At 36.0% G+C, this 14,269-nt stretch overlaps 3 protein-coding genes and 1 long non-coding RNA gene across 4 annotated transcripts in view; 2 read left to right on the top strand and 2 right to left on the bottom strand.

Moving 5' to 3' along the window:
• Positions 1-14,269, top strand: part of LOC116022221 (farnesyl pyrophosphate synthase 1-like) — a 462,332-nt gene that overhangs the window by 105,383 nt on the left and 342,680 nt on the right. The window lies entirely within an intron of this gene.
• Positions 654-3,866, top strand: LOC116022210 (pentatricopeptide repeat-containing protein At5g64320, mitochondrial). The gene is made up of 3 exons (XM_031262823.1): positions 654-775; positions 851-1,191; positions 1,332-3,866. Exon 3 carries the CDS (start codon positions 1,497-1,499, stop codon positions 3,657-3,659), a length of 2,163 nt encoding a protein of 720 aa, XP_031118683.1. The 5' UTR covers positions 654-775; positions 851-1,191; positions 1,332-1,496; the 3' UTR covers positions 3,660-3,866.
• Positions 6,769-7,635, bottom strand: LOC116022232. Its single transcript, XR_004099160.1, has 2 exons — positions 7,317-7,635; positions 6,769-7,055 (listed from the first exon to the last, which is right to left on the bottom strand). It is a non-coding gene; the product is annotated as an uncharacterized LOC116022232 (long non-coding RNA).
• Positions 9,947-13,923, bottom strand: LOC116022211 (putative calcium-transporting ATPase 13, plasma membrane-type). The gene is made up of 2 exons (XM_031262824.1): positions 13,565-13,923; positions 9,947-12,659 (listed from the first exon to the last, which is right to left on the bottom strand). Exons 1-2 carry the CDS (start codon positions 13,751-13,753, stop codon positions 10,740-10,742), a joined length of 2,109 nt encoding a protein of 702 aa, XP_031118684.1. The 5' UTR covers positions 13,754-13,923; the 3' UTR covers positions 9,947-10,739.

The following is a 14,269-nucleotide window of genomic DNA, read 5'->3' as shown; positions in this document are numbered from 1 at the left end:
TTTTTATGGAAAATGACTTCCCTTTTTTTGGGAAGTAATTTTCTGGATCCAACTGCTTCTTCTTCCTTACTTCTTTCGAGAATGCTTTCTCAGCTTTCTTCCGCCATCCTCCACTTTCTACCTTGATTGGTTTCCGATGGAAACCAAAACAAACCAGTACTCTATATATATATATATATATATATATTGTTTGTTTGTTTGTTTGTTATTTGAAAAAATAAGTAGCTGACAAAACATAGCTGTTGACAAAAAAAATTTTAGTTAACGACAATTAAAATTTTAATTAGACAATTTTGCTTATGTTTTAGAAAATGAACCAAACACACAAAGACAATTTTCTAGAATGCAACTAAACACGAGAAATTAAAATATTTTCTCAAAAAAAGGATCATTTTTCAAAAAACATTTTCAGAAAATGAAATAAACACTCAAAGACAATTTTCTGAATGCAACTAAACACGAGAAATGAAAATATTTTTTGAAAAATGACTTATTTTCTAGAAAATATTTTTCAAAAATTTTCTTAGTTTCCAAAAGACACCCTAATTGAATAACTGCTGGCACTAACTTGAACGACGCCGTGTGCCCGTGTGGCGTGTGCTCAGCTCGCGTACAAGTCCCTTTAAAGCTTCCAGCTGCAGTAGTTATTCCTCAACTTCTGCTACCTACAACTACGACTCCATGAATTGAAAGTATACATCGTAAGTTGTAACTAGGAGGAGGAGAAAAAAAAAGAAGAAGAAATGAATCGCAATTCGCAGCTGCCCGGTGCATGGTGAGTCCCTATTGCCTTCAAATTCAATCTCCATTGCAAAGCTCCAACAAATTAATTCTCTGAATATGGAATCAGCGGCTTGTTGAATCATCTTCTGTTACGGGTTATGTTGTTGGCGGGTTGATGCTTGATTGATTGCTATTGATTTTGAGCTGCAACAGAGGCACAGAGCCTTACTACACGAATCACTATTATCATTTCAAACACCCGCCAAATGTTCGACAAAAGTCTTCTAAGAAGCAATCCATTCATTCCAGCTACTTAACCCCAATTCCGTACCTAAATGAACCTCCAATACAACGCAAACATTATGGTTATATGTTCATGCTGAACATGAAGGAGTAAAATGTAGTAAGGGGGAAATTTTAAGGGCAAAGGGCGGCATTCTCTCCTATGTTGTCGATCTTTTCTCTAAGGTAATCAATCCTTCTTCTCTCTACTTTGTCATTTCATCGAGATTTCTAAAGAGTTTTGATATTTAAGGTAATCAATATAATTTTTCAGCTCTAGTTTCAACTTTGAAGAGCCTCCTTTCTTCTTTCATTTTGTTTTACAGGTGAAAAGCCTCCCTTTATTGTTTTCAAAACAAGCTCAAAAGGAGCAAACCCATTGATAAGTATTCAAACTGGAGAGAGTGTCATGGCCTTCCTAATCGTTAAAGGCTTTGGATGTCTATTGATTCGGCCAGTTCTTGAAATTTCAAGAATACCCATATAGAAACATGATAAAAAGACGAAAGCTTTTGATTAACATCCATGGAAAGTTACAGTTTTTCTGCAAGAACTCTAATTTTACATTCTGTTCTTGTGCCTTTGGTGACAAATGTGCGAGTAATAATTTTAATGGTAATGGATCAGAAACAGAGAATGAATGGGAGAATTTGCTTAAGCCTTATGACCTCAAACAACTCCGGAAATCACTTAACAAGATTAGCCCTTATCAGCTTAATAAGTTACTGGCACTCCCTCTGGATGTACCAACGTCAATGGAGCTATTTGAAAGGGCTGGCAAGCAGACAGGGTATTCCCACACATATGATGTGTACTATACTTTGATTGATAAGCTGGGGGTTGCAAAGGATTTTAAGGTTATAGATAGGCTGTTATTGCAGATGAAAGAAGAAGGCGTAGTTTTCAGAGAGTCCCTTTTTATAATGATTATGAGGCATTATGGAAGAGCTGGTTTCCCCGGGCAGTCAACCAGGCTACTTTTGGATATGAGGAGTACATTCTCTTGCCAGCCGACTTTTACTTCATACAATGTTGTGATAGATATTCTGGTGGTTGGCAATTGTCCTAAGGTAGCTCAAAATGTTTTTTATGAGATGCTGAACAAGGGTATCTCTCCAACTGTGCACACTTTTGCTAGAGTGATACAATCATTTTGCATGGTCAACGAGGTGGATACTGCATGCTCACTTCTAAGGGATATGATGAAGCATGGGTGTGTTCCGAATTCAGTAATTTACCAAATGCTGATACATTCACTTTCACATGCTAATAGGGTGAATGAAGGACTGCAACTATTGGAGGAGATGTTTCTTATGGGTTGCATTCCAGATGTTAATACTTTCAATGATGTTATACATGGGCTTTGCCATGCTGATCGAATTCATGAGGCTGCTAAGTTGGTTGATCGGATGATTGCTCGGGGCTTCGCCCCAGATGCTATAACTTATGGAGTCTTAATGCATGCTTTATGTCGGTGTGGAAAGGTTGATGAAGCAAGGACTCTTCTAAATAAAGTGCCTGATCCAAACAATGTCCTATTTAATACTTTGATCAATGGTTATGTGATTAATGGGCAGTTGGATGAAGCTAAAGCTCTTCTTAGTAAGAGCATGTTGCCTATTGGCTGTAAGCCAGATGTTTATACATATAATATTCTGATTCGAGGCCATTGCAAGAATGGAGATTTGTCTTCTGCTCTTGAAGCTCTGAAGGAAATGTCTATTAGTGCTTCTAAGCCCAATGTGGTAACATATACCATTTTAATTGATGGGTTCTGTAAACAAGGGAAGCTAAAGGAAGCCTACAAGGTCATCAATGAGATGTCTGCAAATAGTCTCAGCCTGAATACTGTGGGTTATAACTGCCTTATATCAGCTTTCTGCAAGGAAGGGAATATCCAAGAAGCATTTGAAATTTTAAGTGATATGCGGAGTAAAGGTTGCAAACCTGACATTTTTACTTATAATGCATTGATTCTTGGGTTATGCAAAATTGATAAGATGGATGAAGCACTAGGGATGTACCGAGAAATATTTGAGGAGGGAGTCATTGCCAATACAGTAACCTTCAATACATTGATTCATTCTTTCTTGAGAAAAGGTGCAACCCAAAATGCACTTAAGCTAGTGAATGATATGCTCTTCAGAGGATGTGCCCTTGATGAAATCACATATAATGGCCTAATCAAAGCACTTTGCAGAGATGGAGAAGTTGAGAAAGCATTAGCTCTTTTTGAAGAAATGCTGAGTAAGGGCTTTCAACCTAATAGCATATCCTGTAATATTTTGATTAATGGCTATTGCAGAGTTGGAAAGGTACAAAATGCAATGGAGTTTCTGAGAGAGATGGTACACCGAGGATTGACACCTGATATAGTTACCTATAACAGTTTGTTAAATGGCCTATGTAAGATGGGGAAAGTTCGAGAAGCTCAGAACCTCTTTGAAAAATTACAATTTGAAGGAGTTTCCCCTGATGCTGTCTCTTACAATACCTTAATTTCTACATTTTGTAAAATGGGCATGCTTGATGATGCTTATATGTTATTGGTCAGAGGCATATCAAATGGTTTCATTCCCAATGACATAACATGGCATGTACTCGTGAATAATTTTGTTGTTGAAGGATTATATTTCAGTAGATCGATAAGTTGAAAGAGTTATTGGACGAGCAGCTACTCGGTACTCTTCAGTTCACTAAATGTGAGCAAGAATTGTTTTATTCATTTTAAACTTGGTGCCAGTATGTTTCTGATCTCTGATTGCATACTGGAACTTGCTGCCTTTCCTGACATTTGGTTTTGATATCTGTTGGGTTTGCCAAGACTGATATGTCATTAAATATCACAATTAGTTGAGCTATTTTTAGTTCTCTGAGCTCCAATTCTTTTCTTTTTGATTAAGGGGTATGATGAGTTAGAGCATCATACGCAAAAAGTAGTCCTAGGGTGCGTTTGGTTCGTACATGAGAATCGGAATCGGAATGGGTATCAAATACTTGGTAATGGTAATGGGTTTTGGTGAAAGTATTTAGCATGTTTGGTAGTTGGGTGGAATGGGAATGATTATTAATAGTTGGGGAAGAAATGATGAAGAGAGATGAAACCCTTATTTAATAAGGGTATGGGTTTTGCCATTAATGGAGTATTCCAAACCCATAGTAGCATCCACAAAACCTATCAACCAAACACTAGCAATCACTTTGATACCCATACCTTATGTCTAAACCCCCAAACCAAACACACCCCTAATCTTTTCACTCTTTCATCTCTTTAGTCCAATCTTTAGTATTTTGTAAGTGTTCTAACAGAAGAATACTGTCGGAATTGCATATTGAAGTATGATTAATCTTTCTGATATTTGAAACAAATTTATTTAATTCTTGTTAGCAAAGAAACAAATCACTATTTGTACTTGTTACACGTGAAGATGATGGCCATAAAAATATATGACATGATCACTATTTGTGCTTGGTGCACGGGTAAGTTACTACTATTACTATTATCATAAAAATAGAAAATAACCCCTGAAAGAAATCAATATTTTAGCAAGCATATAAATTCAATTGAGACAGCGTATCAATATCTTTCTTATTAATAATTGTTGTCACCATCCCTACGTTTTCTTGTTTATTAAGTAAAGCATGAGCATAAAATTTTATCTTGACGATTTGGCCGAGTGGTCTAAGGCGCCAGATTTAGGCTATGGTCCGAAAGGGCGCTGTCACTTTTAGAACTATATAATTTATTTTAATTCATGCACCGTAAAAATAATTAAACTATCAATTAAAACTGTTGAGATTTTGTTGTGCCCGTTAGCCTTTAGCTCCTAAACGTGAATGGTAAATTGCAATGATGTATAAACTATTATAACAAAGGGAATGGACAATGAGACAAGGGAAGCATTTTCATTCATCTGATCATAGGACATATTACAAAGGGTATATATAATAACCAACTATAACGGAAATGAATAATGGAGACTTAAATACAATAGCCGTTACAACTGTTATATTACTACATAATAATGGCCACAAATACAATTATTTATAACAAAAACTATATAATCTATGTTAATTTAGAACTATATAATTTATTTTAATTCATGCACCGTAAAAATAATTAAAATATCAATCAAAACTATATAATCTATGTTAATTCATGCAACGTTTGGCATGCCGTTCTCAAGTGGTATATAATTTATGTTAATTCATGCAGCGTAAAAATATCAATCAATTGTACATTTATTTGATTATAAAATTAGTGTAAAAATATCAATCAATTAATTAAATAATATATGATTCGGTTTGTAAGCAATTATCTTAAAATCAATATGTAATATGATGCAATTATCTTAAAATCGATATGTAATATGATTTATGTAATTATATATTATTACTAAAATAAAAATAAAAAAGAAAAATAATTTAATTGTGATTATTATAAAAATAAATTCAAAGACTATCATAATAATTATTAGACAATTGATCTAATATCATTACAACTATATTTTTATACCTGATGGTGAATATATCCTGAGTGTATTCTATACGTTCTGTGGTATCGGATCGGGGCCAAGTGCCTATATAAAGAGCCAAACCCTTCCAGACTAGGGGGACATTCAATTCAAGAAGACAGCATTCAATACAATTGAGATTTTTTATTATCGCTCAACTGGTCACAAGGGTGAAGTTTAAGAGAAGAAACAAGGGATCGGGTCTCACCAGTTTCAGTTGAGTTACCATGATTTACAGAACATCATGCATCGGAAATTAAAGATAGGGCCCTGAGCATACCATTTCTGTACATATGCTACATTATCAAATGACGGGACTCCTTGATAAAAAAAAATACCTTGAATGTACCATTTCTATACATTCTATACATATATTTGATATCGGTCGGGACCAAGTACCTATATAAAGAGCCAAACCCATCAAGACTAGGGGGCCATTCAATTATAGACACAACAACACTCGAGAGAGAGGGCAGCTCCCATCTCTCTTCTCCACTCCTTTCATTATTCAGTATAGCAATTCATCTTATTGAAGATTCAATAGCCTTGAGCCATAGCTTTCTTTCTCCCTTTTTTCTCTGGCAAAATGAATAAGAAAGAATTCTTGCCATTCATCAGTTTGATCATCTTTGTTCATCAAATTTATTCCTCCTACCTATATCATACAAATAAATACAGTAAATAACAACTAACCCTGTAGCAATTTACATTATAAATACCTTAAGTATATTCCTTTTTCACCATATCGCATTTACTATTTTCCTCCCCCTTCATATCTAAATGAATTAATTGTAATTGTAATTATTATAAAAATAAATCTAACAATCCATGTGTAGTTGTAATAATTATACTAATATCTGTGTAATTATTAACATAATTAACATAATAATTCTTACTCAATAATACTAATATCTGTGCAATTAATTCTTTCATTAACATAACAATTATTAGGTAATTATACTTAGGGCTGTTAACGAACCGAACAGATGTTGTTTGTGTTCGTCTGTTAAGAATTTTGGAGTGTTCGTGTTCGTTTGTTAAGGTTTTTGAAAATCATGTCCGTGTTCGTTTGTTAAGCATTCGTTAGTGTTCATTAATGTTCGCGAACACGTTCACGAACGTTAACAAATACGTTTGCGAATGTGTTCGTTAACGTTAACAAACACGTTCACAAACATATTCATTTTCGCTCATGAACATGTTCGTGAACACTTAATAACTAAACACCTATATATGTTCATGAACACAATTTGTCTGTGAACAACAAATAATCTACATTCACGAACAATAATCAAACAAACAATACAACTACAAAACTAATACAAATAATTGAATAAGTTCACTCGTAGCATCTAATATCAAAATAAAAATCCAAGTCCACACATAATTTGTTTGTTCACATTACATGCCAAAACATAAAAACATAAAGCATAAGATATTTAAATTCTGCATCCATCGTCCCAAAAGCTTAATACCAAGCCTAATACCTTCACTCCAAGTTCATTCCAGTGATATAGTCTTCACATCTTCAGTAAACTACATTAAAGGATATATATTGTTATATTATATATAAAGTATTGAAGATAAATGATATATTAAATAAAAGAATTGACAATATATACTTATATACATACACTGGTCGGTGAATCACAAATATAAATATAAATTAGAAATTTAGAATGTAGTTGCGCTACACTGATTCACATTTCACAAATATAAATATATGTTTGAAACTTAGAATGTAGCTACAAATATAAATATATGTGAATCACAAATATGATATAAATATATACGTACAGTGTTCGGCGATGGCTTCGACTTTAGCAGTGGAGGTCGACTAGTGGCTTCGGCAGTGGTGGAGGAGTGGTGGCTTCGGCGGTGGTGGACAACTGGACAAGTGGTGGCTTACGGCGGTGGTGTTGGATTGCTGGCTATGGCGGTGGTGTTGGATTGCTGGCTATGGCGGTGTCGTCGCGACGGCAGCGCCTGGCTTGGAATCTGGGATGCGATGTCGTCGTGTCGACTGTCGAGAGAGGAGAGGCGAGAGCTCAGAGAACAGAGATGAGAAAATTTCAAATTGATTGATGCCGTATCAGGGCTAGGAATTAGGAAAAATAAAATATTGAAACCCTAGGCTGCACTGACCTTAATGACCCCATATATATAATATACTAATTATCACACGCGCGTTGCGCGATTAAACCAATGCCCAATGCGTATTTTTAAATTAGTGTTCCTTAATTGGTTAAAATAGTTATATAATAATGAGAGAGAAAAAAATGTTAAATTAATAAAAATCAAAGAAATAGTCTCGATACTTATATATTTTAATAAAACATAACAAAATTGTAAATAGCTAAATTACAACTAAAGTGAGTAGAAACAAATAAACCACTTACATGGGAGCAAATGACGTGTCATCATTGTCACTTGTTTGGACACCAGTCTGACCATTTAAAATCCATGTGTAATTATATTTGTGATCAAGTACTTTATAGTTCGTCCGGACAGGTTTGACAATGACATTTGAGATGATATACCATTTGTTGGTTTGTAAAGTGATATCATATGTTCCAATGTCATTATCAAACACTAATTAATAAGTATACCATCATTGATTTTTTTAACTGTAATCATTATCATTATGAGTACAAATACAAATAATAGAATTAACATGATAATATTTTGACAATCATACTTATAAAATGTCAAGTAGATGATGTGTTGCAGAATATGTTAGGTTTAGTTTTGGTTGAATACCAGTGAGAAGAGTTATATACTGTTGTTTTGGGTAGAATAATGGTTTAGTTAGGAATCTATACAAAATTGTATTATAAAATACTTTAATATTCTAATTTTAAGTTAGGAATCTATACAGAATTGTATTATAGAATATTGCCAAAGAATTGTATTATAGAATATTGCCAATTTGTTTAAAAACTACAATAAAGAAACAAATTGCCTAAAGAATTTAATGTTAAACTTCCGTTATATTTAACGGAAAGGGTTTGGTAAAATTATAAAAGATTAGGATATATTAGGAATTTAATTGGAGGTTGCACAATAAGAAGAACACAAAGTACAATATGTTATAGCAGACTATTATACAACATTTTTTAGTTCCAGTTAGGAGTCTAACAATATTGGCTCTTATTATAAGTATAAATATAATTATTAATTTTGAATATATATTTGTAAATATGTTCACGAATATTATTAAACGAACACTAAACGAGTTTGTTTGTGAACCTAAACGAACACAAACGAGCACACAGGAAGCACAAAGAGTCAACAGTGTCTTCATTGACCCACAACTTTTGACATGAGAGAGTAACTCCTGGACCACAAGTTCATTGGCATATATATATCCTAAAAAGGTAAAATAGAGTAAATGTAAGGACAAGTCTTCTCCACTATTCAATCAATGATTGTTTATTACATTAAGGAGACTTAAGATGGCCAACGTTGACTTGGCCGAAATTTCTAGTCTGCAGTCTTCCAAATTGTGTATGCTCTGGAAAACGCTTTCATCCTTCCCAGTTTGTTCTTTCCATTTTCTGCTAACCCAATTTCAGGTAAGAGCAAATTAAATTTCTCTATGATATGAATATGGGTTAAACAGGACTTATTCGTAGTGCCGAGTGCTCTATATATACTGATACTTGCTTATATTTATGCATTTGCTTTTCCTATCTATTAGTGTCTGTTTCATGGTTTTCTTTGTGCATTCAGTAGTTATATACACACAGGAAGTATTGCACTATAACTAGGATTACAAGAGTCCTAATAGTAGTGAGACAGTATTAGTATCACTGTGCTAACTTGGGCATACAATAACAAGTTTAGTTGGCATGAGTGACCGTACATTTTCATTTTTTCAGAGAGGATGAAGGTTCAAAACCCCCTCTTGTATGGAAAAATTAATATGATTGGCACTTTTGCCCCTAATTGAGCCAACTCAGTGTGAGCATGGATTAATCTAACTATGGTACGGGCTTTAAGATGCTTTGTTACTAGGTTCAAGCGTTTATCATTATGCCAAAAGTCTTGGTGCTAGACTTGGCTTTTATCGCCTCCATCCAACAATTCCCCCTCCCAGCACCAACCAGTATTAAATGTTATTTTGGGACTCGAACCCGTGACCTGCCTCTGATATCATTTGCTAGGATTAAATTATAGTTAATAGCAAAGACGCAACTTTATTTCCTTATGCCACACATTTTCAAGACACTGAGTGCTGGACTTGGTCTTTTAAGTCCTTGGCCTCTGCCCAACAACCTCAAGCGACTGCGTGTTAAATTTAGCTTTTACCAGCCTCCACCCAACACTCTTATAGTTAGAACCTACCAAGGATATCTCGTGGTTTAACAAAAAAAAAAAAAAAACTTGGACATACATAAGTAACATAACTAGTGTTGTTACCAAAGTGGAAAGAATTATACAAATATTAGATTGCAGAATGTGAAAGATGAACAATAACATGGAAATGAAATAAAAGAATAGAGAAACATAAGGTTACACTCTGAACTGTTTGCAGATGAACATTATCTAACATGGATATCCTAGAAATGTAAGATTAAGCCCTGAACTGCTGCAGATGAACATCTATCTCTAGTAGTGTAAGATATATGTCAACCTGAACTGTTGCTTTGAACTGTGTTGGCTGTTGATTCAGCAGCCATAAGTGGGTTTTGGAGATTAGACATGGACTCTGATGGAGCTGAGGCATTCAAGTTCATGGACGTTGAACGTCGCATTATTCTGATGAGCCAATCCGAGGTGCTGCCGAGCTCTTGAGCCCAATGTTTGGCTATTTCAGTGATCTGGAACTTTGCTATCAGATCCATAAGCCATGAAACAGCCCAAATTAAACAGCACTCAAGCCACTGTTTCCAATTCCATCCTGCATCGCCCGCAATGAAGCGATATACTGCATCAAATGGAAGATGAATCACCACAAAAGCAACTGATCCAACCCAAAACCAGGGATTTTGACCGAAGCTCTTGAAAATGTTCAACTCTTTCAGCCCCCTGGAACTGAATATGTTAACCAACTGGCAGAAGACGAAGGCGTTGAAGATCATAGATTCATCAGCCTCTTGACTGATTCCAAGGATAGCTGTTCCTTTGAGCTGAAGCGTCACAAAAATGGCAGTCTGATAGGAGGATTGGAGTAGTATGTTCACCCACATTGCCTTGGTTATAAGTGGCCCAATTGGTCTAATTGTGTCCTGGAGGTTTTTGTTTGGTTGGGCAGACAGCAATGCTAGGCCTCCTGGGATTGAGATAAGAAAGTAAATCCAGAATAGTTGGATTGAGGATAATGGGGTGTCGCCCGAGGAAACTGCTGATATGAAGTTTATGAGTGAGTTGGCTATGGTCATTGATCATATCGACTTGGATAAACTTCTGCAAATTCTCGTAGATATTTCTCCCACAAATGATCATGTCAATCAACAAACTGAAGCTCCCCTTCATAATTATAACATTAGCACTCTGTGTGGTTATCTCTGAGTACTCACTCTTTATGGCCAATCCAATATCAGCTTCTTTCATAACTAGGGCATCACCAGATCGCTCTCCTACCACAGCTACCACTTCACCCTTACTTCTTAAACACCTCACAATACGTTGCTTGAGCTTCGAGTTGCATTTTCCCACAACCGTGATACTTCCCAACTTCTCAAACATCTCTTCGTCAGGGCATTGCTGCAACTCATCACCGGTAAGGGTAAGTACCGTATCAGCAGCATCTGTTTCACTTATTCCAATCTCTCTGCTAATTATCAGCTGTTTAAGCTCTGAAACATCATGATTTTGTGAGAAAAGTATTAACTTTATGCCACTTGCCAGTAGAGACGCGATTGGACGATCTCTTGTTTCACCAACTTCAATTCTATCCTCCTTTAGCCAACCAACATTATTCTCAATGCAAATTGTAGTAACCTCTGCCATCCTGACACAACTTGATTCATCTTTGGCTGAGGCCCTATCTGAGAGTGTCTTAGAGTTCCAATGTCGAATTGCTATTGCAACAACAAAAGGCATCCCTTCCATTAGCCCCACCAGTGAGACACATATCAAGATTGAAAAAACTCTTGAATTACCCTTGGATTCTGTGAAAATGATCTTAAGGTAGTGGAGTATCCTTTCCAGTTCAGTAGGTGCTCCCTTAGAATCAGGTCTGTTTCCAGAGTCGCCATCTATCTTCCCCCCCAAGAAGCGCAAGAACACCACCACAAACAAGAGAATGGAGAGGATAAGTCCTACTATGTCTTTGAATTCACTCAACTTGTCAATTTTAGTCTCAGTCTTGGCCTTTTTCTGAGTAGATGCCAATTCCTCCTTCATCATCTCGCCCAACACCGTATCATCCATGCCCTTGGATGTAACTAGCATTTTCGCACTACCCTTAACGACTATGGATCCATAAAACAAGAATGGGTTTTGCTGATTGCATATGGATAATGTACCATCATCATCTATTTCTAATCCCTCACCAGAAACAAATAAGCCATCTGCAGGAACTAGACATCCAGCCTCTAGACAAACCAAATCGCCATAAACCAGATCAGAGACATAAATCAGAACCTTCTTCCCTCCTCTAACAACACCTACCTCCTGCAATATTTGCTCCTTCTGTGATTTCTTCCTAGCTCTTCTTTCTTCAGACCAGTCTCGTATTGAGGTAATGAGGATGAGTAGAAATAGGGTCACAAACACTATTGCCCCATCAACCCAACCACTCTGCAAGCCTTCTTCTTTGATGCCAAAGACAAGGGACAGCACCCCAGCCAAAAAGAGCAACACCATGCACGGTTTTTTGAGGAAATGGAGGTAGTTGTGAGCCTGAGCCCAATTTTGAGAAAATTGGACCATCTTTCGCTGGGAAATTTCTTCACTGTTATCTGAAATTCCAGTTTCCAGGTGACTGTTGAATGCATCTGCAACACTCGCCACTCCACCAAGACTGTCATTAAGAGATTGCAGGTTCTTCTCTCTGAAAATCCTTTTGAAACTACTCATCTGGCTTTGCAGTTCAATACCAATATTGTCTGTTTGAGATGCTGAACTATTGTTATGCCCAGAAACTGCAGGCTCAGCTCCATCAGCATCATCAACTACTCCGATTTCCAGATCCTGATCACAAATAATCCAATACCAAAAGCATCGTCAACCTCTCTGGTTTCCAAATCCAGGTCAGAAATCCTAGCTAAACAAAAGCTTCATACTTACAAGTAGATTAACATAACTGTTTGTTCTGAATCTGACAAAACCTACATGAAGATGGCCTGTGCCATGACACAAACACACACATCTGTGTTTCCAATTGACTGTGAGTACAGCTATATGCACATGTAATCATATATATTTATCAAAACTTCAAACACTGTTAGGCTAAAGTCGGTGAACGACCAAATCCAGTACCAGGTAGCTAAGGGATTGTTGGGAAGAGACTTAAAGAGTTAAGTCCAGCATCCTATTCTAAGTGGCTAGAGAATTGTTAGCCAAAGGCGGAAGGGCCGACTCTATCACCTCAAAAATATAGCTATATAAGAAAATCAAGACATCAAAGACAGTGTTGGGTGGAGGCTTGTGAAGGGTCAAATTCAGGCGCCAAGTGGCTAGGACCTAGGGGATTGTTGGGCAAAATCCTGAACGACCAAGTTTAGAATCCTTAGAATCCTGTCCCAGGTGGCTAGTTTCTCAATAAATTATGTCTTGATTATCACTATAACTTTTGACATAGGCCCTCTTTGGTAAATGGTTGTTAGCTAATTTTGTTAGTTGATTGGGTTAGAAAGTATAATTAATTAATAATATTAACTGATGGTAGAAAAGTGTTTGGTAAATTAGCTGTTAGCTGATAGCTGTTTGGTATAATTTCTTTTCTCAAAAGGCTAATTTAGTACTTTGGAGTTACAAAAAGCTTATTAACCAAATTTTTTAACCAAATCAAACAACTAATAATGGTCAAATAAGCCCGAAAGGCCAATAATTTACCAAACAGGCCATAGTAAAAACTGTTTGATCCTATTACGTACCTGTCCAGCTTCAGCATCAGTGCTGCTAAGAACGCTATAAGATGGCACCCTAGACAGAGAAGCTACAGCTCCGGCAATGAAGAGATGCATCGACTGGAAAAGGTAAATGATTGGTCCCAGAGGATTATTCTGCCTCGTAGTGTTACCGTCGTGGATTTCCATTTCCGTGCTCATGTTTTCATTCTCCATATCTGCTTTCTGGAATTATTTCCAAACAGAGAAAGTAAACAAAAATATTAGAAAGTGAAAAAAGTGAATATAGCTAATTAGCAATGAATATAATATGATGAATAGGTCCCTGCTTTTATATTTGGAACTTTGGAATTGAAGCTTCTCAGAAGTTCGGGCTGCATTACGTAGCAGTGGGATAATGATGCTTTATCATATATGTATATACATAATCTGTCCGTGTGTATATTCATACGTATGAATGTTTGTATTATGTATTTTGAGCTCGTAAATCTGCCCAACAAACAACATGCTTTTAATGATATTTGAACGGCTCTAATATCTCATAATCAAGTTTTTTTTTTTTTTTTTTTTTTTGGTACTTTACTTGTTTAACTGTCATTACATTGTTTTGATGGTACTATGCTGGGTTGAGCTGCAGCCCAACATCTATCCATATGTGGGATAGAGGTCGATAAAGGGTTAAGTCAATTAATTGGTGGTTAAATGATTGTTTGGTGGAGGCCGGTGAAGAAC

This window comes from Ipomoea triloba, chromosome 6 (genome assembly GCF_003576645.1).
Source record: "Ipomoea triloba cultivar NCNSP0323 chromosome 6, ASM357664v1".
Classification (NCBI taxonomy): domain Eukaryota; kingdom Viridiplantae; phylum Streptophyta; class Magnoliopsida; order Solanales; family Convolvulaceae; genus Ipomoea; species Ipomoea triloba.
The sequence above is the reverse complement of the archived record's forward strand: the minus strand, read 5'-3'. Positions and strand labels throughout refer to the sequence as shown.

Excerpts from the sequence above, each read along its gene's own strand:
- LOC116022210 (XM_031262823.1), top strand. The coding sequence starts at position 1,497 with ATGATAAAAAGACGAAAGCTTTTGATTAACATCCATGGAAAGTTACAG.
- LOC116022211 (XM_031262824.1), bottom strand. The coding sequence starts at position 13,753 with ATGGAGAATGAAAACATGAGCACGGAAATGGAAATCCACGACGGTAAC. Across the intron at positions 12,660-13,564 it reads CTGATGCTGAAGCTGGACAG|GATCTGGAAATCGGAGTAGT; the intron begins GTACGTAATAGG and ends ATTTGTGATCAG.